The sequence below is a fragment of the Capsicum annuum genome, chromosome 6, assembly GCF_002878395.1.
Source record: "Capsicum annuum cultivar UCD-10X-F1 chromosome 6, UCD10Xv1.1, whole genome shotgun sequence".
NCBI lineage: Eukaryota > Viridiplantae > Streptophyta > Magnoliopsida > Solanales > Solanaceae > Capsicum > Capsicum annuum.
This window is the reverse complement of record NC_061116.1, coordinates 218,580,852-218,604,753: the sequence shown is the minus strand read 5'-3', so window position 1 is coordinate 218,604,753 and position 23,902 is coordinate 218,580,852. Positions and strand designations below refer to the sequence as shown.

The 23,902-nt window shown below is 31.9% G+C and overlaps 1 protein-coding gene across 1 annotated transcript; it reads right to left on the bottom strand.

Annotated features, from left to right (window-relative positions):
* Nucleotides 1-9,178: 9,178 nt before the first annotated feature.
* LOC107875687 (B3 domain-containing protein At3g06220) lies at nt 9,179-18,214 on the bottom strand. Its single transcript, XM_016722495.2, has 5 exons — nt 17,997-18,214; nt 17,747-17,902; nt 16,844-17,150; nt 16,612-16,730; nt 9,179-9,605 (listed from the first exon to the last, which is right to left on the bottom strand). Exons 2-5 carry the CDS (start codon nt 17,834-17,836, stop codon nt 9,426-9,428), a joined length of 696 nt encoding a protein of 231 aa, XP_016577981.1. The 5' UTR covers nt 17,837-17,902; nt 17,997-18,214; the 3' UTR covers nt 9,179-9,425.
* Nucleotides 18,215-23,902: the final 5,688 nt, after the last annotated feature.

Genomic DNA, 23,902 nt, shown 5'->3' with positions numbered 1-23,902 from the left:
CCTTTGTCCCCTTTATAGAGACAAAAGTAGCCCCAAGAACTCTTTTGTAGAGTTCACAAAATTTCAATATCTACACCCTCGTTAAAAGTCTTAACGGCTAACCAAATTCAAGTTAATGAAGCCAAAGACAAATCTCAATAAGAAAATCTAATAATGAAGTAATTCGTATCGAAAAAAACCACTTTAAAAAATAGTGGTATTTCTCCTATTTTGAAATAGTTTTTATTTTTTATTTTTCGAAAATCATTTTGACTATCCAAGCTAAATTTGATTAGATTGCTTTAATAATAACAACAACATAAGTGAGATTTGAAGAGGTAACATGTCTGAAGATCTTACCCTACCTTGCGGAGGTAGAGAGCTGTTTTCAAAAGACCTTCGACTCAAGTACAACAAATTGTAAATTAATAAGAAAAGCAATAGAGAGATCGTTCTGAAAGAAAAAAAAATAACAATAAAAAAATAATGTGGGTAATTGAAATACAATACATAATATACAATATAGGTATCAAAAGTAAGAAACTAAATCTATATGACTAATACTAAAATTAGATTGATTTAATATTTAAAATTAAAAGTTTAAATATTCAAAAATTATGCAAAAATTAATATATATTGCAATTCTTCTTATTGGTGTAAGAATACATTGTAAAATGTTAATGAAACTTTATATAATTTGACTTTTAAAAAGTAAAACATGACAAATATTTTAAAATACACAAAGTATTTATTTTAAAATATGACTAATATTAATTCATATCGAAAAGTCTCATTTTTTCTTTTTAAAGTGAATGCGATAAACACGACTTCATTTTCCAATCCTCATGTTAGGCAAGGATATTAAACACCATGTTTAATTTAGCAGAGACATTTTTATAACTGTTTTTAAGATTTCATTTATATCTTTTAATAGTCAAACTAACATTATTGAATATTAATTACTTATTCATCCCCCTCTATCTCCCCCTATATAGAAAGTTTTATTTCATTTTTTGCTCTTTTAGAATCAAAATTAATACTACTACAGGCGGTCCATTGATTTTAAATATCATTATAGTCAAATAAATTAGGTCGACATTATATTCACTATAGGAAATTAAAAAAAAAATAGTTAATAATTTTTTCCCCAAATCTACCCTTGATCCAATCGATAATATATACAGTTTTTATAAAAAGTCTCTCCATGTTCATTTACCTTCACTAAATTAAAGAGGGAGAAATTTAGTTAGCATCAAAAATATCTTTGAACTAGCATAACGAACCTGACCAACTGTAAACCAAGCTTGGTTGGCCTAGTAGTTAGCTCACTAGGTCGCTTAAACAAGTGTTGGGAGTTCGATTCCCGCCTTGTGCATGCAGCAACCAATTGATCAACGACAAACTCTTAAATGGAGCTCAGATAATCCTTGACCTGTCGGGCTGAGATACCTTGGGAATCAAAAAGAACATGACCAACTGTAGTTTTTGCCTGAAGTACAATTGTTGCTGTGAAAAAACCTAACCTACTAGTTAAAGCTCTGAACTGGTATAATGAACATGACCAACTGTTGTTTTACCAAAGGTTAACTCCTCTCATCATTTAATGTTACTTCCTCCGTTAACTTTTATTTGTCACCTGTTGTTTTTCCAGAGTCAAACTGCATGTATTTTGATCGGCAATTTAAAATATATATTTTCATTGTATTAACGTGAGAAAGATGACCACTTAGAATATTTTTCATATGATTTTCAAACATTTAAATTTTAAATTGAAATTATCCAATTAATCGAATTCAATTTAGCTATGAAGATTAGTCGAATTGACTCTTCTGAAACGAAACATGTCAAGTAAAAATGAACGAACTCTTTTACTCTCTGCTTTATAATAAGTAATGTTTCTCTTTTCATTTTTTGTTCCAAATAAATGGTGTTTCACAAAATTCCAGCCTTATTTAAAAAACTTACTTCTTAATGACATTTGATTATGCACAAGTTAGTACTAACAACACTCGTTATTTTTTAGAAACGAGTAGAAATCTCAAAAGGGTCTGGCCAAATTAAAAACACAAGTTATTTTAAAACTAAGGAAATAATTCTTTGATTCTGTATTTATTTGTCTGAGTAAACTTTGAATAGTTTTACCAATATACCTGCAAAATAACTACTAAACCAACCTTTGGTAGGCTTCTGGTAAATAATTTATTGACTATATGTCATTTAATTTACTACAACATTAAATGTTTTTGGCCTTCATCAACTTTCTCTTGAATGTTGGTTAGTACTGCTAGTTAGTATTTGTCAGGTTTTGTTTTTATGTATTGTATTGGATAAGTGGGCGGATCTATGTGCATTTTTGTTGTGTTTTATCAACCGTTAAATTCAACATGAATTAAGTATATTATGGCAAAAATAATTGATGTAGCAGTCAAAAAAGCACGCTGAAAATAAAGAAATAGTTGAATGCTTTGATTTTCGAGCGGTATATTAAACCTTTCTAATACACCCACAACTTTTACATTCTAATTCTGTTACTGTTTATAAATTTAAGTACCTAAAGTATTCTTTAGCACTTGGTATACATCAAATAATTTTTAATCAATTATTTCAAACGGTCTCCAAAACTTGCTTGTACTTTTGTAGTTCCGTAAAGCTATACTCCCTCTGTTACATTTTAGTTAATCCCTTTTCTAAAAATATTCGTTTCAATTTAGTTATTTCTTTGATAAATTAAGAGAATTTTAATATATTTTTCCAATAGTACCTTATCATTAAATAACTAAATAAGTTGTATATATTTAAATTTATATTTTTTCAAAATATAATTAATAAGATTGATTTGATAAAATAGACCCCTGACAAATATTTTTCTTAATGGATGCGCCTATAGGGATCAACTAATATGAAACGGAAGGGGTATTTTATATAGCAGTCTATTAAACTAACAATCAGTAAATATAAGATTTTTATGTCTTTTCTATATTATAGAAGAGCTGGTTTCGACCAACTCTTTATTATTTACCTTTTTATACTTAATTGCTCTGTAATTTAGTATATTACCCCTAATTAATTATTACAAGTCATTTATATATTATAATTAATAATATTTTTTATAATATTACCCCTAATTAATTATTATAAGTCATTTTACTATATTACCTCTAATTGTTCCATGATTTACTATATTACGTCTAATTAATTATTATAAATCATTTATATATTATAGTTGATGATATTTTTTATTAGTTATTTATGTATTAAAAATTCATAATATTTAATTAAAATATTGATTTCGACATGGCTGCTTCAAGAGCTGCACCGTGATTTCACTATATCACCCCTAATTAATTACTATAAGTCATTTATGTATTAGAAAATTAATAGTATTTAATTAAAATAAGAAAAATATGTGTTTATGGCATATTTGTTGCAGCTTCTTCAACCATAATCATCTTTGAGAAGATGATTCAAGACTTTATTGTTAATTGAAGTATCTTTTGTTCCAATTTTTTTATGAAATAATCCTATGAATATTAGTTCTACATCTTTTCTATATTTTGTAACAGGTCTCAATCTTATCATCCAACAATTAAAATAACTCGACTACATGACACATCACACTTTCTTATTATGTGGAAAAAAACTATCTTATAAAACTTCACTTATGAGCGAGTACCGTCAAATAGTTATTATTTAAAAAGTTATCGTTTTAAATCAACGTACATTTATGTTTGTATTTCATCAATATCAAATAGGAAAAATTTCAGAAATAGCAACTATAGAGCCTTAATTGCAACTTTTACAGCAACAGTTTTATAATTACGAAAAATAGCAAATTGTATTTTGTATTTAAGTAAATGGTTGCTATACAAATACATATACAACGAAATTTACTGCCCTTGTTTTATTGAGTTAAATAAGGAATAATTATCCCATCTAATTAAATTTTCATAAATTACTCTTATTTATATGTAGATTCCTTTTCCAAATCAAAATCAAATATGAAGATTATTATTTCCATGATCTTCAAAATTTCAAAATATCATTCTCTTATATCTCTAAATATTTATTTTTTTAGTTTTTTCATTTTTTTTTTCTTTTTCTTCTTCTTCTTTTTCTAATTTTTTTTCTTTTATTTTTACACTTCTATTTCTAGTTTTTATTTCTCTTTCTTCTTTTTTTTTTTCCTTTTCACTTTTTTTTTGACTTTTTTTTATTTTTTATTTTTGTTTTTTGTTTTTTTTTACTCTTCTATCTTTATGTTTTATTTTTAAAAGATAAATATCTATATGATATATACATATTCAAAAAATATACAAAATAAATAGATATACAGATCTGCATATGTATTTACGGTAAAAAACATGCATATATATCTGCATATGTATTTATGGTAAAAAAACATGCATATATATCTGCATATGCATTTACGGTAAAAAAACATGCATATATATTTGCATATGTATTTACAGAAATATATATCGGACTCACATGTATATATAAATATATATGACTCAAAATCTCTATAATAAAATGACAATTATATACATATACATAAAGGTAATAAAAAAATACATGATAGATGTCTTAAACAGTAAAAGAAAACAAATAAGTACATATGTTACCCTCTAAAATGATATAGTATGTACAGTTTAAAGACAAATCCAACACCGTATAAAATACATATAGCTCTACATATGTATTTACAGAATATATACTTGATCCATATGTATATTCTTATTTTATATGAGTCACTTTTGTATTTCGCAAATACATATGTAGATATATAGTATAGTTATGTTTGTTACTGATTAATATGAATATGATATGTATATCGTAAATACATATGTATGTTTTGTACCGTAAATACATATCCAGATTTGTATGGCTATGCATTTTATATGTTTTTTTGAATATGTGTATGTGATATACGTATTTGTCTTTTCAAAATAAAAGTTAGAGATAGAAGAGTAAAAAAGAAAAAAGAAAAAAAGAAGTGAAAAAGAAAAAAAAAGGAAGAAAGAGAAATAGAAGTGTAAAAATAAAAGAAAAAAGAAACAAAATAAAATATAAAAAAAGAAGAAGAAGAAAACGAAAATATAAAAAGAAAAGAAAGATATGAATAAGGAAAAAAAAAGAAAATGAAAAAGGAAAGAAAAAAAGAGAAATAGAAGAGAGAAAATAAAGAGGAAATGAAAAAAAAAAAAAAAACAAAAAAAAAAAAATAAAAAAAAAAAAAAAAAATGAAAAAAAAAAACTAACAAGAAAAAAAAAGACATAAGATAGTGAAAGACAGTAATGATGTTTTATTTTATAAAGATCATGAAGATAATTATCTTCAAATATGAAAAAAATATAAAAAAGAAAACAAAAAAGAAAAAAAAGAAAAAGGAAAAGAGATGAGAAATATAAGAGAGAAAATAAAGTGAAAATAAAAAAAAATAAAATGATAAAGAAAATAAGATGAAAAAAAAGAGGGTAAAATATATGACTACATTTGGGGGAGGTGAAATAGTGGAGTGAAAATAGAAAAATTTAAAGTTGTGAGAGTAAAACATGCACTTGTCTGGTTAATGAGTAAAATAATGTTACTTTTGCTATAAACTGTAATTTTACAAAAGTGTTGTTATTTATTATAATTATAGTCTTAAGTATGCTATTTTCTGTAATTTTTCCTATCAAATATTAGAGCTAAAAGATGTCTATAGTATTGGGCTCATGCTGGGGCCATGCACCTCTAGGGAGGTGGTTTTGACCACCTCTTCATTTACTATACTATCCCCAATCATTTACTATATTACATTCTAATTGCTCCATAATTTACTATATTATCCCTAGTTAATTATTACAAGTCATTTATATACTAGAATTAATAATATTTTTTTATTATATTATTCCTAATTAATTATTATAAGTAATTTATATATTAAAATTAATAATATTTAATTAAATCAATGTACATTTATGTTTATATCTCATCAATATCAAATTTTAGTGTTAAAAAATATTTATAGTGATAGGCCTGTGCTGATACAGGTTATGCACATCTAGTATTATATAATATACATAATATATATATATATATCAAGTAAATGTAATTATCTTGATCTAAAAATCAGCAAATATATGATTTTTATGCCTTATTATATAATATACATAATATATATATTTTATCAAGTAAATATAATTATCTTGATTGATCAATTAAATGTGTAACTTGCCAAAAAAATAAAGTACCATGAGTTATGTAATGGAGGAGCATATTAAATAATTCAGCATCTATCCAAACATTTGTTGCACATTTGTATATATTCATGCCAAGTAGATATCACAAAATTGCAAGTGCCAAGTGGGGTGCCATGAGGGGTCCAAATTAAATACTAGCAGTAAGTGTTACTATTATATTCATTAATGTTTGGGAGATTTTTGATAGGCCACTTTGGGAAAATTTAGGTGGCATAGTGATTTTTCTTTTTTCCTTTTTTTTTTTTGTTTTCCAGCCGTTGCTATTTTTTTTAGGTTAGATTAATTTAAATTCAGGTCAAAAAAATTTACTTTTAAAATGATCCTTATAAAAGACAATTATATATCGAAGATTCAAATTTGAAATTTTTAATTAAAAATGAAGAGGTGTTTATTACTCTATATATTGCTAACAGAAAGTTACATTTAAATTAAATGGTGTCAAGACTTTATTTGTTCAATTTGTTTACACATGGACTACACCCTGTAATACTTGTAATATAATTATAATTGACCTTATTATCTAAAGAATTCTCATACCATCGAATTTAAACTCATTTTTACATTATTATTTTGCCTTTAAAAATGGCAAATGCATTGACTAATTTTTTTTTAAAAAAATAAAATCCACCTCTCTTTTAAGTGGACTTGAAATTGGATAATTTTTATTTATAGTAATAATCTTTCACCAAATATTTGACTATTTTGACATGGTACATTGGTGAAAGGACACATTTTGTTTAAAGGTCTCTATCCAAGGTCTAAATCCCCCGCCCAAAACTCCAAGGAAAATTAAAGTACAAATATAATGGACAGGTTTATATCTTTTTCCTCACCAAATACTTACTAATCATCTTTGAATTTTTTTTTCATATTTCTTAATTAGTGTTCCAATTATTAATTTACACAATAGAAGTCTTTGACATCTCATGTTTGGGACCTTTTCATGATTTTACAAAAAAGGTATGAACTTTGAGTTTCAATAGACTTTGGCAAAATTTGGTAGAACTCATGGATATTTGACTTTTCTAATTAAGGAAATGGCTGACCACAATGCCTTTTATGGAGTATACTGTTGGGTTTGGAATCGAGAGTGCGTCACGCGGAAGTTTAAAATTTGCAAATTATATGATAAATCAGATGACAAAGAAAAACATAATACTAAAAACATATTTTTGATATGGTTTGGTCAAACGACCTATGTATTAAAAATAATATTGAAAAACTTAAGATTATTAGGAGAAAATCTCCCCTAAACAAAAGTCTTTACTACATTGTGGATGCTATTGTGTTATGGTATGAGAAGAGGGGTCTTCTATTTACAAAGATTCAAAACCTTTCCTCTTAGAAAGAGGTTAGCCAAATATGAAAGATTTTTATATTTTTCTTTTAGGAAAAGTAGAAGTAATTATAATATTACTTTTATTTTCCTTAAATAGAAAATTAATACTCAAATTTAATAAGAAAATTAAGACAAAAACTCTGAAGGACTACCTTCCAAGAAAAAAATAATTACATAGGTCAAAATTTCCTATCATCTTCCTCAACATTATTTACATAGATCAAAATTTCTTTTACCTTTATTAAATAAATTGAATTTCCTTGATACAAGTAAGTCATGATAACAAAGGGATGGAAAAATGCTACAAGTGGCAATTTACCTTCAGATGATCCACCCTCCATCAATCGTTCCGGTGTACTAAGCTTTCATGTTTGCACAGGGTTTGAAGAAAGATTTGATCACAAGGGTCCATTACACGTAGTTGTACCTTACATTTTTGTGACAGACTAATTTCACAACTCAAACCTGTAGCCATCTGACCAAATGACATCTCTACCAATTATATCAAGGCTTCAAGACTAGATTAGCTGCTTGAAAGGAAGCTATGAAGATATCAAAATGGGCTTATCCACCCCAGCCTAGCTTAGTCTGTACAGGCTTAGGAAGATGTGTTGAGTCGAGCTGGTCCATCACTTCAACGGGTCTTAATATGGGCGGGCAAACATAGGCCTACATGGGCAATGGGTTGGCCGAGCCAGCCCACCTTTTAAAAAAAATAAAATTAAAATACTAATATAAATAAATATTTACAAGATAATATCACATAGTGTCAATATTTTTTTACTGGTTTATTACTTTCAATATAATTCTAGTTGTATGCGATGTCTTATTTTTGACTTGCCGGTCTTGTACTACCAAGTTTGTTGGTTTGAAATGTGCTCAAACAGAATACACATTTAACAACCAAGTGATCAGGTATCAAATGCTATGAATCAGAATTACTCTCTCCGTTTCACTTTATTTGACTTATACTTCTTTTTAAGTCCATTTCAAAAGAATGACTTTTCCCTTTTTAGCAACTCTTTAATTCCAACATTCTACGTGACATGCTTAAGAGCACAAAATTAAAAGACAATTTGGTACATTTGACATATTTTTAATTTAAGATCACTTGTTCATCAAATGGATCATGGCTTGTATAACCTCTGTGACTTTCTCAATTCAGATTAATGGGGTCCCAAACCGAGCCTTTTCATGCGAAGAAGGGATTGAGACTGGGCGACCCTATGTCGCCCTATCTCTTTGTTAAAGCCATGGAGTACATGAACAGGCTCTTAAAGGAGCTCCCGTATGCTGAGCTGTTTCATTTCCACCGTAGTTGTAACAAATTGAATGCTTTGCAGCTTAGTTTTGCAGATGATTTGCAGCTGTTCTGCAAGGGGGATGTGCAATCAGTGGGGTTACTCATGCAATGCTTCAACCGGTTGTCAGCTGCTTCTGGATTGCAAGCCAACAAACTTAAATGCCCAATCTACTTTGGAGGATCACATTCTTGGATTAACTTGCATGCCAAAGGGAGAATTGCCTTTTCGATATTAGGTGTCCATTCAGTATAAACATCTTCAACTACATATAATTTTAACAGTTTGTAAATATTTTTGTTACACAAAGAGGATATGTAGTTAAGAGTATTATTTATGATGGTCTGAGACAGTGAATAAGAAACTACCAGTAATCACATCATAGAATGATGTAAATTCATTGATAGAGATGAAGTTTTGAAGCATAAACCTTCTACTAATGTCTTTCTCAAGCAAAAACATTTGATCTAAAGACAGGATGTGCCTGTATCTTTTTGACTACTTTACTTGTATCGACTAATGCGAACATTCAGGATCAGCTTCTCATCATCAGTCAGCTTAAATCAGCAAACATCATTTTCACGCAAAGCATTATCGCTGATAAATTTGCGCATCCCTTTCCGTAGTTGAAATCTATCAAAACAATGAACAACAATCCGCCAGCTGGCATTACCAGCTCGAAGAGTAGCCACAAGTGGTTGCTCCCTCTTCAAGAATCTATTGCCAAATGCAGCTGGGAAATTCTGCATATGTATGTACATTCACAAAACATTTTCAGTCACAATACACATTCGATGATCAAGTGATCAGTAACAAATGCCATGAATTAAAAAGACTACAATAAGTCGAGAATTTTTCATTGAAGCATATTCAACTACTTCAAGCAACGCCATTGACCACTACGGTTAACTTATCGAATGTTCCTGTGAAGACATGCAAAGTAACAGCTATATAGTAGTTAAATGCCCTGTTATCATCTCTGTAAATCATATGCAAGTTAGTTATTGGACCAATAACTCCAATTTGAAGTTCACCCTCCTCAACTGGTGGAACCACAAGACCAAGAACCCCTTCTGCTCGCTTATAATCAAAATTATCCCCGCATTTATTTGTTGGGAAACCTGGCGCGTTAGATGTACAAACAAGTATGAAGGAGAAAGACCTTCATTATACCGATCCTCTTCCAATGTATTATTCAATCTTTTGCAGGTATTGGGAAAGAGATTTGGAGGTGCTAGGATTGGAGACACTTGGAGCACAATCTGACAGGCATGTGATAGAGAAATACATCAAACAAAAACCACCATCGTCAAGTGGATTAGACCTCAAACGAACTTGTTACAACTGAACAGTGATGGAAATTGTATTTATGGAAACTGTGGGGGTGGCGGAAATGGTAAGAGATTGTACAGGGAAGATCATTTTTGCCTACTCTATACAATTAGGCCCAGGTTCCTGCAACTATGCCGAAGCTGCTGCCATGCTATTTGGCTTAAGCTGGTTCTTGAATAATGATCCGAGGCCTGTTTGGGGAGAAACTGACTCTCTTCTTCTAACAAATTGCAAACTCCGTGGAAGATACCTAGTGTCGTTGACGATATTCAGAAACTAGTTGAAGATAGTGACTCCCACATTACTCACTGCTTTAGAGAGGCTAATAAGCCCGCTGACAAACTCGCCTCTTTGAGTCATAGAAGTATAGAGATTCAAATCTGTTATTTTATGGTGTTTTCGGATACAAGAATTTGCATTTAGGCACAACAACTTCAACACTAGTTCAAGTTTAAAACAAGAACACTATGAAGTACAAAAACACCCTCAACACAAGATCAAAGTAACCTTTCTAAGAAGTGTGTTTTATTTTTTCAGAAATTAAGATGAAACAGAAATATAAAGCCAAGTCCCCCAACTTCACGGAGTGTCCTTAAGAAATAATTCCTCTCACTGTACCCGAAGTTTTGGAATCTTCCTCCCAGGATAAAATGACTTTTAATCCAACTATAGTGGTACCTCAAATAATTGGATTCGTCGAACTCACTCAACGATTTGATTGATCACAAAGAATGTTTTGAAGACAAGAAGAGTTTTTATTTTAGAAAATTTTTCATTCATTTCTAAATCTGTGGATGAAAGCAGGTTTATATAGCCATCAGATGTCTTTTCTGAAAGGTGGCAATGGTTCACTTAAAAGGTGTATCCTTTAGAAGAGTCATGTCTGTTCATTCGAAACATTGTGTCTTTTTCTGAACAGACATAACTATCTGAACAGTCACACCTTTTTCAAAACAATATATCTTTTGCTCAAAGGTTGTGTCCGGACAAGTATGTGATCATCAAGCAAAGACTGATTGCATCTGGATAAGTGGGTTTCCCTTTGAACTTTCCGTAGTGAACATGCATCGGATGCACTCGGTCAATCGGTAGATTTGATATCTTTGAACCGTCGAGCTTTAATGTACACCTAGACAACACATGTCACACAGCCAACCTTTTATCGTTTATGGTTCTCATGGTTTTGTTCTTTTCAGCCTTGAACACGTCTCAGTTTCATGAGAGCTTAGAGAATAGGTCTTTACTAACATTCTCCTTGAAGCGGCTTCCACTTCGCCCTCACATAGGTGATTTCTAAACGTTCAATCCTATAGATTAAACTATTTGGTCAAATCTGCCAAATTTAGATAATCATTAAAAGACTTTTCACTTTAAGTCTTATCTTTGTTTACTAAACATTGTCTACATCATGAGAATAGGTTAGGTAATTGACAATGTTGAACCTGTCAGACACTTTGTTTGATCTCCTTGAACCTAGCTCTTGGGATCTCCAGTCTGCTAGGTAGAGTTACCGCCATGCTGACTTGTCCTAGGCCTTAAACCCATCCCTTGAATGTCATTTTCACTCCTTCTCTAGATAGGCCTTTTGTAAGTGGATCTGACACATTATCCTTTGACTTTACATAGTCAACAGTGATAATTCCACCAGAGAGAAGTTCTCTAACGGTATTATGCTTCCGTCTTATGTGACGAGATTTACCGTTGTACATCATGCTCCTTGCCCTACCTATTGCCACTTGGCTATCACAGTGTATACATACTGGTGCCACTGGTTTGGGCCAATAAGGAATATCTTCCAAGAAATTCCGAAGCCATTCTGCTTCTTCACCGGCTTTATCCAATGCGATAAATTTAGATTCCATTGTAGAACGAGCAATACAAGTCTGTTTGGATAATTTCCAAGAGACTGCTCCTCCACCGATAGTAAATACATATCCATTTGTGGATTTTACTTCGTTCGATCTGGTGATCTAATTTGCATCACTATATCCTTCAAGTACCGCAGGATATTTATTATAATGCAAGACATAGTCTTGAGTGTATTTTAGATACCCCAAAACTCTTTTCATTGCCATCCAATGAGTTTTGTTGGGATTACTTGTGTACCGACTCAACTTACTAATAGCGCATGCTATGTCTGGTCGTGTACAATTCATTATATACATTAAACATCCCAATACTCTTGCGTACTCCAATTGTGAGTCACTTTCACCTTCATTCTTTCGAAGAGCAAAACTCACATCCAAAGGAGTCTTGGCAATACCGAATTCCATATACTTGAATTTGTCAAGTACCTTTTCGATATAATGAGACTGTGACAATGCCAAACCTTATGGAGTTCTATGAATTCTTATACCTAAGATCACATCTGCAACTCCAAGGTCTTTCATATCGAACTTGCTTTCGAGCATTCGTATCATTGCATTTATGTCTGAAATGTCTCTACTGATGATCAACATATCATCCACATATAAACAAACAATGCCTTGGTGATTCGGAGTGTCTTTAATGTAAACACATTTATCACATTCATTTATCTTAAACCCGTTTACCAACATAGTTTGGTCAAACTTCGTATGCCATTGTTTAGGTGCTTGCTTTAGTCCATACAACGACTTAATAAGTTTACACACCTTATTCTTCTTTCCTGGAACCACAAAACTCTCAGGTTGTTCCATGTAAATTTCTTCCTCCAATTCTCTATTTAGGAATGTGGTTTTCACATCCATTTGATGGATTTCAAGACCATATACTACCGCCAAGGCAATTAATATTCGAATCGATGTTATCCTTGTTACCGGCGAGTATGTATCAAAGTAATCAAGGCCTTATTTTTGCTTGAAGCCTTTTACTACAAATCTTGCCTTGTATTTGTCAATAGTATCATCCGCTTTCATTTTCCTTTTAAAGATCCATTTAGAACCTAAAGGTTTATTTCCTGGAGGAAGATCAACCAATTCTCACGTATGGTTGCTTAAGATTGAATCAATCTCACTATTGACTGCCTCTTTCCAAAAGGATGAGTCCGAAGACGACATCGCTTCTTTAAATGTTTGAGGCTCATTTTCTAAGAGAAATGTTACAAAATCTGATCCAAAAGTAGTAGAAATTCTTTGACGTGTACTAAGTCTTGAATTCTCTTCATTATGTACATTCTCACTTGGTTCATCTCGAGGTCGTTTAGATCCTCCACTAGACTGTTCATGTCTAGTTTTATACGGATAAATGTTTTCAAAGAATTCAGCATTATCTGATTCAATTACCGTATTTTCATTTATATCCGGATGTTCGAATTTATGAACCAAAAACCAACATACTTTACTACTTTTAGCATATACTATGAACACACGGTCCACAGTCTTAGGTCCTATCTTAACCTTTTTAGGCATAGGAACTTGAACCTTTGCTAGACACCCCCACACTTTGAAATATTTCAAGTTGGGTTTCCTTCCTTTCTATTTCTCATAAGGAATTGATTGTGTCTTACTATGGGGAACTCTATTGAGTATACGATTGGCTGTAAGAATAGCCTCTCCCCATAAGTTTTGCGGTAAACCGAAACTTATAAGCAAGACATTCATCATTTTCTTCAAAGTTCGATTTTTTCTTTCCGTAATTCCATTAGATTGAAGTGAATACGAGACCGTAGTTTGATGGAAAATTTCATTCTCTACACATACTTCAGCGAAAGGAGATTCATATTCTCCGCCCCTATCACTTTTTATCATTTTTATTTTTTTCTCTAACTGATTTTCTACTTCAGTTTTGTATTGCCTAAACGCATCTATTGCTTCATCCTTACTATTTAGCAAGTAGACATAACAATATCTAGTGCAATCGTCAATAAAAGTTATGAAAAACTTTTACCACCACGTGATGGTGTTGACTTCATATCACAAATGTCAGTGTGTACTAAGTCTAAAGGATTGGAATTCCTTTCAACGGACATATAAGGATGCTTTGCATACTTTGATTCCACACAGGTTTGACACTTTGATTTATTGCACTCAAAGTTTGGCAAAACCTCTAAGTTAATCAGTTTTCGTAACGTTTTGTAATTAACATGGCCTAAACGGTCATGCCACAAATTATAAGACTCAAGCAAGTAAGAATTTATTAATTTCAACATTCATTACATTCATCTTATAAAAGCCTTTGGTGAGATAACATTTTCCTACATACACTTCTCCTTTGCTAATTACAATTTTTCAAGAAACGATTACACATTTGAATCCGTTCTTGTCTAGAAGTGAAACAGAAATCAAGTTCCTACGTAACTTCGAAACGTACAAGACATTGTTAAGTGTCAAGACCTTTTCTGAAGTCATTTTCAAGCCCACTTTTCCTGTTCCTTCTACCTTAGCCGTAGCGGAGTTAGCCATGTAGATCATTTCTTCTACTTGAGCCGCAGCGAATGACGAAAATAACTCTTTGTTCAACTAAGGTATTTTTCAAAGATGTACCTTCTGCTAAGAGATCATGGATGATTACTTGCAATTCCTGAACTTAAGATTCAACCGATTTGCTATATATTATTTTAAAGTCCAAAAACCTTGCAACAAAGAATTTCTTAATTCCCACATCCTCTGTCTTATATTTTCGTTCTAGTGCCCCCACAATTCCTTCGATGTCTTAGTTCCACTATAAATATTGTAGAGGTCGTCTTGGAGACCACTCAAGATATAATTCCTGCAAAGGAAGTCTGAGTGCTTCCAAGCCTCTACAATCATGAAATGTTCTTTGTCTGAGGTTCCCTCGGGCACCTCAGGAGCATCTTCACTGGTGAACCTTTGAAGGCATAGAGTGGTGAGGTAAAAGAACATCTTTTACTACCATCGCTTAAAGTCAATACCCGCAAATTTTTTGGACTTCTCCGCAGGTGCCATTGGTTGCGGAGCATTTGCTCGACTTGTTGAGGCAATAATAGTTGCCCCCACAGTCGTAGCCGCATTTTGCATTTGACTTTTGTTAGTCATTTTTCTTGTCACCACAAGACAATAAAATTTAGCATTTTCAAAATACTATCTATAAAGTTAAGCAACTTTAAACTCTTCTTTTTGTTTCTAGTTAACGATGAAATTTTTATGACTTTCAATCGTCAACCGAATGATCTTTAACTTGTGATGAAGATTTTATGTCTTTGAATCACTAGTTAAGCTCAAACAGAGTAGAAAGCTTAAAGCTTTAATCTCCAAAAACAAGCAATACAGATTCTACAGAAGAATATTCCTTAAGATTGTTATTTTATGGTGTTTTCAGGTACAAGAATCTGTATTTAGGCACAACAACTTCAACACTAGTTCAAGTTTAAAACAAGAACACTATGAAGTACAAAAACACCCTCAACACAAGATCAAAGTAACCTTTCTAAGAAGTGTGTTTTATTTTTTCAGAAATTAAGATGAAACAGAAATATAAAGTCAAGTCCCCCGACTTCACGGAGTGTCCTTAAGGAATAATTCCTCTCACTATACCCGAAGTTTTGGAATCTTCCTTGCAGGATAAAATGGCTTTCAATCTAACTATAGTGGTACCTCAAATAAGTGGATTCGTCGAACTCACTCAACGATTTGATTGATCACAAAGAATGTTTTGAAAACAAGAAGAGTTTTTATTTTAGAAAATTTTTCATTCATTTCTAAACCTGTGATGAAAGCAGGTTTATATAGCCATCAGATATCTTTTCTGAAAGGTGGCAATGGTTCACTTAAAAGGTGTATCCTTTGAAAGAGTCATGTCTGTTCATTCGAAACATTGTGTCTTTTTCTGAACAGACACAACTATCTGAACAGTTACACCTTTTCCAAAACAATATGTTTTTTGCTCAAAGGTTGTGTCCCTCCATTTTCCATTCACACCAATTAAACCCAACAAAATCTTCAACTCCCTTTTTGTCTTTCCCCCCGAAGTGAAAGGTCTTACGAACATGGATAGATGGGATAGTATCCCGTCCTTAAGAACCAAAGATGTTAAGGATAACCACATTGTATATGATCCCCTTAGAGACCTTGGCCTCTTTGGCCTTTTTGGGTAGGATTAGCACTTCTATATTAGACTCATCTCAATGATCTTGTATACAGTTTGGGATGCCAAACTTACCTTGTAACTTTTTACACATCAATTATCAATGAAGGCTAGGTTGGAAAAAAAAAGGTAGTTATTGGACAATAATTCACACAATTCCATCTTCAAAAAGATGTCAACAAGTTCAACTAATTAACCCATAAGAATCTTGAAGCTTCTTTTTTGTTGGGAATTATAGACACGAGTTTCGTGTATGCTTACAGGCCTATCCTCATGGGATTGAAGCTTGGAATCATATCAAAAGTAAAGCTGTTTCAATTAGTGACATTTTCAAGAATAGGTTGCTTTTAATGATTTATATGCATACACACGAAATATCTGTGATAAGCTTACCAAGCGTGCGTTACTCAAATGCCATGCCTTAATGACAATTTCGCATGAATTGATTGAAGCAACAGAACTTCTTGACCTTTCCGATGTTTGATCAGCTGGCTGAGCTACAACACCTTCCTCTGCACAAGTTGCTTCTTTGTAAGTTGTTTGGACTTGGACTTTATATGTTAAACATGGAGACAAATGTACTGCACCAAACTAGCTACAATTGAAGATCTTCAAAGAAACTTACCCTGCTCATTTTCTTCTTCCGATGTAACCAGCTCAGGCTCTTTGAGAGCAGTTACGTCCTGCCTTAAGCTGCCATTTTTCTCATATATCTTTACATAAAACTTGGAGTTTCCAGCATAGGAAAATGTTAGAAAATCTCCAAATTCCAAATTATTCTCCAACACAAAGTCTACCCACCCTTCCATGAAAAAGAAATTATCGTCCTTCTTTTCGACAACAACTTTCCAAGATCTCGCTGCGAGATCTTCAAGCATACATATCGAAGGAACGTCTCCATTGAAAAACTTGAGAAAGGCAGGTGGAATTCTCTACGAAAAGGAGATACAAAACTTAACTTTATTTCCAGTGAAAGAAAGTTATTGCAATATAAACAATACAATAAGACAGAAACGCTTTAACACAAATTGAAGTATAGTATTCTAGGGTTTTAATCCCATGCTAATATCTTGAGTGAATGCTCAGATAATGCCCAATCTAGGACCTTAACCACCATTAGAACATTCATTATTCCAAGTTTCCAACGGTCCACTCTTCGCCTACTTCCTCCGCAATTGTATGAGTACAGACTGCTTAGTAGGATAATAAATGCTGGTCTTACCAGAATTACAAGAGTACTAATAGGAGATAATTATTTGAAAGTTTTGATTTTTTTTATTCATCAACGATCTAAACACTATGTATGGATGGTATGAACTGCCTAAACAAGAATCTTTCAGTTAAAACTCAATACAGCTTAATCATCTTAAAAGATCCATTATGAGCTTTCCTTATTCATAGTGCTTTTTTTCCACCCATCAAGACGATCAATAGTGTTCTCACTTATTCTCTAGCATGACTATAACTTGCATGAATCATTAGTTTTTTTTTTTTTTTTGGAACTTGCAGAAGGGAAGGAAGAGATTACCAGTTGTTGTTCGCATATTTGAGGGTGATAAATCTTGAAGAACTCCGGGAGTTCATCAGGAACTGATACATACTTCACTGGTGTCACCATTTCCTTGTTCAACACTTGCTTTTTCTAGCTTAGTCTTTGTGTTCAAAAGCTCAAAGTTTAGCTCAACTGCAAAACAACATAACAAAAAACAAAAAAAAAGTAAGTAATTAAGATAGCAAAATAATAGACACAGACATAAGTGCACTGTAATGATCCCTACCTATATCAGATTGTAGTTCACCTATGTTTTTTTGCTTGTATTTATAGAGGGAAGGTAAGACTTGAGGGTGGAGATGGAATCGGGTCGACCCGTTTAGGACCCGAATTTCCATCTCAATGTACTCTTCCCGAGGATTGAATAGATTTTGACATGTGAAGATGAAAGTGAGAAAAAAGGTGAAGAATGAACAAAGCAACAAGACTAAACATGAAAAGAGTAATTTTTTCCATCAAAAACACACATATTTCTTTTTTTTCATCCCGTATCTGCATTAGATCCCGATTAATTTGAATTCACATCGAATAAGCCTCATTCAGCGTTTCTTTTTTTTATTTTTCATATAGTACCCGGTACCCACATTGGAGCCCGAATAATTCGAATTTGCACTAGATAGGGCCCCATTCGGAGATAGCGCTCCCAGCGAAATTTTCTTCATGCCCAGGGTTGAACCTTGATCTCTAGTTAAGAGTGGAGCAGCTCCATCCGCTGCACCACAACTCACTTTTGGCGCTTCATGTTGTTTACGAAATCATAAATAAATTAAGGTCAAACCTATCGACAACCCTAAAACTTGTTCCAAAAATTCACTTAGACCCCTCAACTAAGGCATTTACCTATCAGGTCCCTAAAATGCTAAAATTGATACCTATCAAGCACAAAATACTGATTTGTCAAGGAGAGTGTGTTATACTCTCCTTGAGCGTGTAAATAGTGTCTTAAATGCTGTTTTTTTAATTTATTTTTTAAAAATAACATTTCAATTTATTTAATACAATAATAAATTTTAAAACTTTTTTTTTTAAAAAAAAGTACTCTCCTCCTCCCTCCCCACCCCACTAACCCCAACCATTTCTTCTCTATTTTTTTTCTTGAAAAGTAGCCCTTCTTCGCAGCCGCCACCCCCCACCCATCACTATCACACACTCTCCAGTTCCAGCCATCTTCTCCGTCTCTATTTTTTTCTTTTTAAATTCTTAACAATCTTGTTAATACAATTAACAATTTTCGTTTAAAAAAAAAAAGAAAAGAAAAGTAATGAAAGTCAAGACTTTAGCGGAGGAAAACTTTCTAAATTGTTAATACATGAACTTTCCGGCGAAAGTTCCGGCTATGATGAAAAACCTTAGCAGTGAAAAATAATCTTGTTAATTATAGCAGTACCCTTCGGGTAATTAATTACTCCACAATTCAAATGTAAAAAGAATCAAATTGAATAGGATAAATAAATAAATAGGTGTAAATAATTTTAATTTTGTGTGCAGGGTTGAAAAACTAGGTTTAAGAAGTATAGCAGGACAAGCCAAGTTTTAGGGAACAATAGTATGTGTTGGAGGTGCCATGTTGTTGTCATTATATCATGGTAAAATTGTTACTGGCAAATTGGGATTTCACCGAAAATATGCAGAAAATTCTGGCCGCCATTGATTTCGTCTTCAATGGCAACTTAGGATGACGAAGGGAATTGTTAATTGGGGTTGTGATGAAGAAGATGACTACTGGGGGTGGGGGTGTTTTTTTTTTTTTTTCAATTAAAAAATTATTATTAAATAAATAAATAAATAAATAAGAAAAATCAGAAATTTCATGTATAATTTATTTTTGCCACGTATTTTTTTTAATTGATTATTTTTTTCACGTCATCGCGTGTGTATTGCATACACTTCGGCTTTTAGCTGATTGACAAAAATAGGCCCAATTGAATCAAAATTCGGAAGGTTTAGAGGTTTGATAGGTACATACCTTAGTTTAGGGGCTTAAATGAATTTTGGGATAAATTTGAGGTTCTATCGATGGGTTTAGCCATAAATTAATAAGAAGGATAAGTTTACTAATTTATTTTTTAAGAAACTCTTTTTGAATTTTACAAAATTATTTACACTCTAAAAAGGATTAATTGTAACCGTGAAATGGAAAACATTTTAATTATTTTCTCCGTTTCATTTTAGTTGACCTTTATTGACTTGACGCACCTCAGAAAATATTAAATAAAGATTTATTTTACTAAATAATCCTATTAAATATGCATTAAAAATATGAATTTAAATATTTACACTTTATATAGTCATTTAATGATAGGGTAATATTGATAAAATACAATAAACTTCTCTTAATTTTAGAACTTGAACAATTAAAATGAAATAAATATTTTTAGTAAGAAGCCAACTAATATGAAACAGAGAGTAGTTAGGTTTGTAAACCTATAAGTAATTTGAGATAATTATTTTTAGTTATATGAACAGGGTACTTGGTCTGGAATTCGAGATTATGATTTCTTTGTTGAGCAGTGTTTTTTCACAATTTTGGAATAAAATCTTATGAAAAAAAGATTGTGTTGATGAATCAGAAAAGTTATAATGTACAATAGAGCAGCAGTAGCTTTTGTTTTTTCTTTTAAAGAACTGTAAATAGATCAAAACAGATAAGGTTTTATTAGGATTAATTCTGATTTCCTTGCTGACTTCTGCTTTTTCACAATTTTGGAATAACATCATTAATTTGAAAGACATTAAAAAGATTGTGCAAGTATTGGCACGGGGCCTTTAAATATGCTTTTTTAACATAAAAATGTGATATTTTTAAGAAGAAACATTCAGAAGTTAAATTGGAACATCCTTTTTATTTTAATATAAAATTGGAGAAAATGGTCACAGCCTCCCAAACCTTTACCCCCAAATTCCAATCACATACTTATACGTTGCGGGGGTCTTATGACTCCCTGAACTATTTATTAGCGTTGAATCGAACCCTCATAATAAGGTAAAAGTTTTAAAAACAACCAAGTAAACTATTAAGATTCCCAATATTTGAAGTTTTGAACATTCATCTAACTTGATAAGGATAATACAAATTGTGGAGCGCAAAACACAAAATCTCTTGAAACGCAAGTGAAAAATCATTTTTTAAGACATGAAACTAGCTATCTTCAAATTTGATAAGCCGAGGATCTATCCGAAATAAGCTCTGTATCTACACAAGGTAGGGGATATAAGGTAGGAGTAAGATTACGCACACACCTTTCATTTCCACATGCTAAACCCATAAACCAAACTACAAAAACTACAATTAGATTTATAGTCACACATAACAATCTATTTAATTCTCAACTACATATAATTTTAACAGTTTGTAAATATTTTTGTTACACAAAACAAATATGTGGTTATTGTTGACACATAATTTTTGCCCTTCACGACTAAATTTAATCCTGATTTTTTTTTTAATAAGATCGAAATATTTATTTCATCCGAATAAGAATTTTTTAAAATATTTTTTGTACGTAATTTTGTCATTTTGAGTAGCGATTATATATTATTGTGTTCAATTATACGATATTATATAATTTGATTACTTAAATATTTATTCTATGAAATATCGAATTTTAATTAAGAACTATTTAAAAATAAATATAATAATTAAGATCTTGATTTAAACGTAATTTATTCTCAAAAATAATTTATTTGGATAAATATGTGTTGGTTTTATTAAACCAAAAAGCTCAAAAATAAGTGAGGTGTTAATTTGTGTCGAATTTTGATTTAATCCGATCAATCTATTAAATTTGGTTATAATCAAAATCAAACTTTCCTCAATTGCAATGCAATTGACCAATTGATTTTTAATTTTGCCAAAAGTTAAATAAATTTAGCTAATTCCTAATTTAATTGAGGTTATTTATTAAATAATCCCAATCTTAACCCAATTCTAACCAACCCAATAACAATTAAACAATTCTGGCCCAAGAAGAAATAAACCCAATACCCAATTTAACACCCTTCAACATCGGCCCAAATTCTTTTCCTCTTTTATCCATTAACAAAGCAGCAGCAGCCCTCAATATCAACCACAACAACAACACCCGATCCATAACCACTGGACCAACACAAAGCTCCTGACCCGGCTCATATCATCCCCTCTTCATCTAATAACCTTAGCAACAACATGTACGCACAACAACCACAGCAAATACGTACAATAACATCGACAAACAACAAAACAACAGCCTCCAACATCGAATCACTGAACAACATCAGTAACGACCAGTTCTAGTGGAAACCCGTCCATGACAACCTGATTACCCGATGAAAAATTGACCCATCCCAGACCCGCGAACCCAATAAACCCGAATCTGGGTCCGACCCGCGAATTCAATCCGTTTCTTCAATGAAATTTCTAGAAATTGGACACCTAGCGTACCATAAAAGCTAATTGCGCGAATCTCGGTCACGATGGTACTATTCCATACATATTTGGTGGATTTCTATTGGTTCTTAAGGGAATTTGTTTTGCAAAAATTCTATTGGCCAACCCCCCATTGAATTCCCTAAAAAAAAAAACAAAATCGGTACAATTTTGTTAGAGGAATCTGATCTGGAGTTCAAATTTTGAATTCCTTTTTGAGGAATTCCCTAATTTACCCCTGAATGACTTTATCCCACATCAGTGGAGCAACTTTTGAAGGGGGTTTTCTCTGCTCTCTCTCTATATCTCTTTAGAGCAAGAAAAGGGATTTTTTTTTGGGGGGGGGGGGGGGGGGTGATATTTTTTGGAGGATATTTTTCTGAAGGGAGAAGCAAAAAACAAGAGAGAAAAGTCTCAAATAGGGAAAGGGGAAAAAGGTTCGCGCAAAAGAAAAGAAGATACAGTCTTCTAGTATAAATTTGAGCAAAAAATTATCTGTTTTTTCTTTTTCTCTCCGAAAAATTGGTCGGAAATTGGAATTGCTGAACCGAAGACGACCTATTTTCGACGGTGATTGAATCCAAAAAGTTCAAAGTTCCGTTTTGCTGCTCCAAAACAGGTAATAATCTCCCTTTTAGTTTTGGCATTCCTTTCTTAGTCGTTCGATAGTCGTATTAGCATTTATAATAGCGTCCTGGGATTGTTTGGCTGTAGAAGGCCTTAAAGGCTATAGGTTTATTTTTAGGAAGTTCTGTTTGAACAAATTGATTCACGGTTTATCTCTATAATGCTTGCTTTACTTTTCTTTGGAAGCTCATTATATCATCGTAACTTTTGTATGTTAATCCCCAACATATCGTTCTGCATTTAATTGTTTTGCTCTGGGTTTAATGTTCTCGTTCATCTGAATGTTCTCTGCTTTAAATGTTTAATAAATGATATTTGTATAAGTGTTATTTTAGTCCTTCTTCCTGTTATGAGTTCGATTCTACATTACTTGTTGCATATAGTTCATGACCTGGGTTTAATATGGATTGCCTCCCCGATCATCTTCGGCCTACTAAGTCGATAGGAACAGTAGGTGTATGTCCATGGTAAAACATCAGTTTTGGTCTAGTTTTATGGTTATAAGGGATAGGATGCAATGAATTCGTGTGTTTTCTGCATGTGGTCTACTTCTATGGTTGTGGGAAATGTTCTTTAGGTTCATCTCATTTCAGAACCATTTTCTATGTTAGATGAAAGCTGCTCCCGAAACTTCTTTGACTCTTAATGTCAAGAAAAAGATTTGGGTTACGTCTCATTTAAGTTTCAATTGATATTAAGATCCCTCTAAGATATGTTTGATATAATACTCTCGAGAACTCGACAAAGAGGAAGGAGAATAATTTCTATGTGTCTTTTTTCAACTTTTGGTTGAGTTTTTACTCGAATTTGCCCTAATAGAATTTGATTAACTCTAGAATCATTTCAACGAGTTACAATCCCTATGTGATAAGGATGATTAATTTTGTTGTGTGAGCACTAAATTATTGTTCTCTTGGATTCACCTACTATTGGATTTCAGGTTTGGAGTTTGATATATGTTAAGCTTTCTTTATAATCCATGCTTCTTCTCAGGCTTGTGTAACCATGTTGGTAATCCCATGTTTGATTTGTTGCCTATTTTTAGCATGATCCTGTGAAAAAAAATACATGTATATGAAATTTTATTTTATTAATCTTAT

What these genes read in the sequence shown, in the direction of transcription:
- LOC107875687 (XM_016722495.2), bottom strand. Translation starts at nt 17,836, where the DNA reads ATGGTGACACCAGTGAAGTATGTATCAGTTCCTGATGAACTCCCGGAG. An exon ending in AAATATGCGAACAACAACTG is followed by an intron (nt 17,151 to 17,746) that starts GTAATCTCTTCC and finishes TCCTTTTCGTAG; the next exon opens with AGAATTCCACCTGCCTTTCT. An exon ending in ATTTGAGTAACGCACGCTTG is followed by an intron (nt 9,606 to 16,611) that starts GTAAGCTTATCA and finishes ATACATATGCAG; the next exon opens with AATTTCCCAGCTGCATTTGG.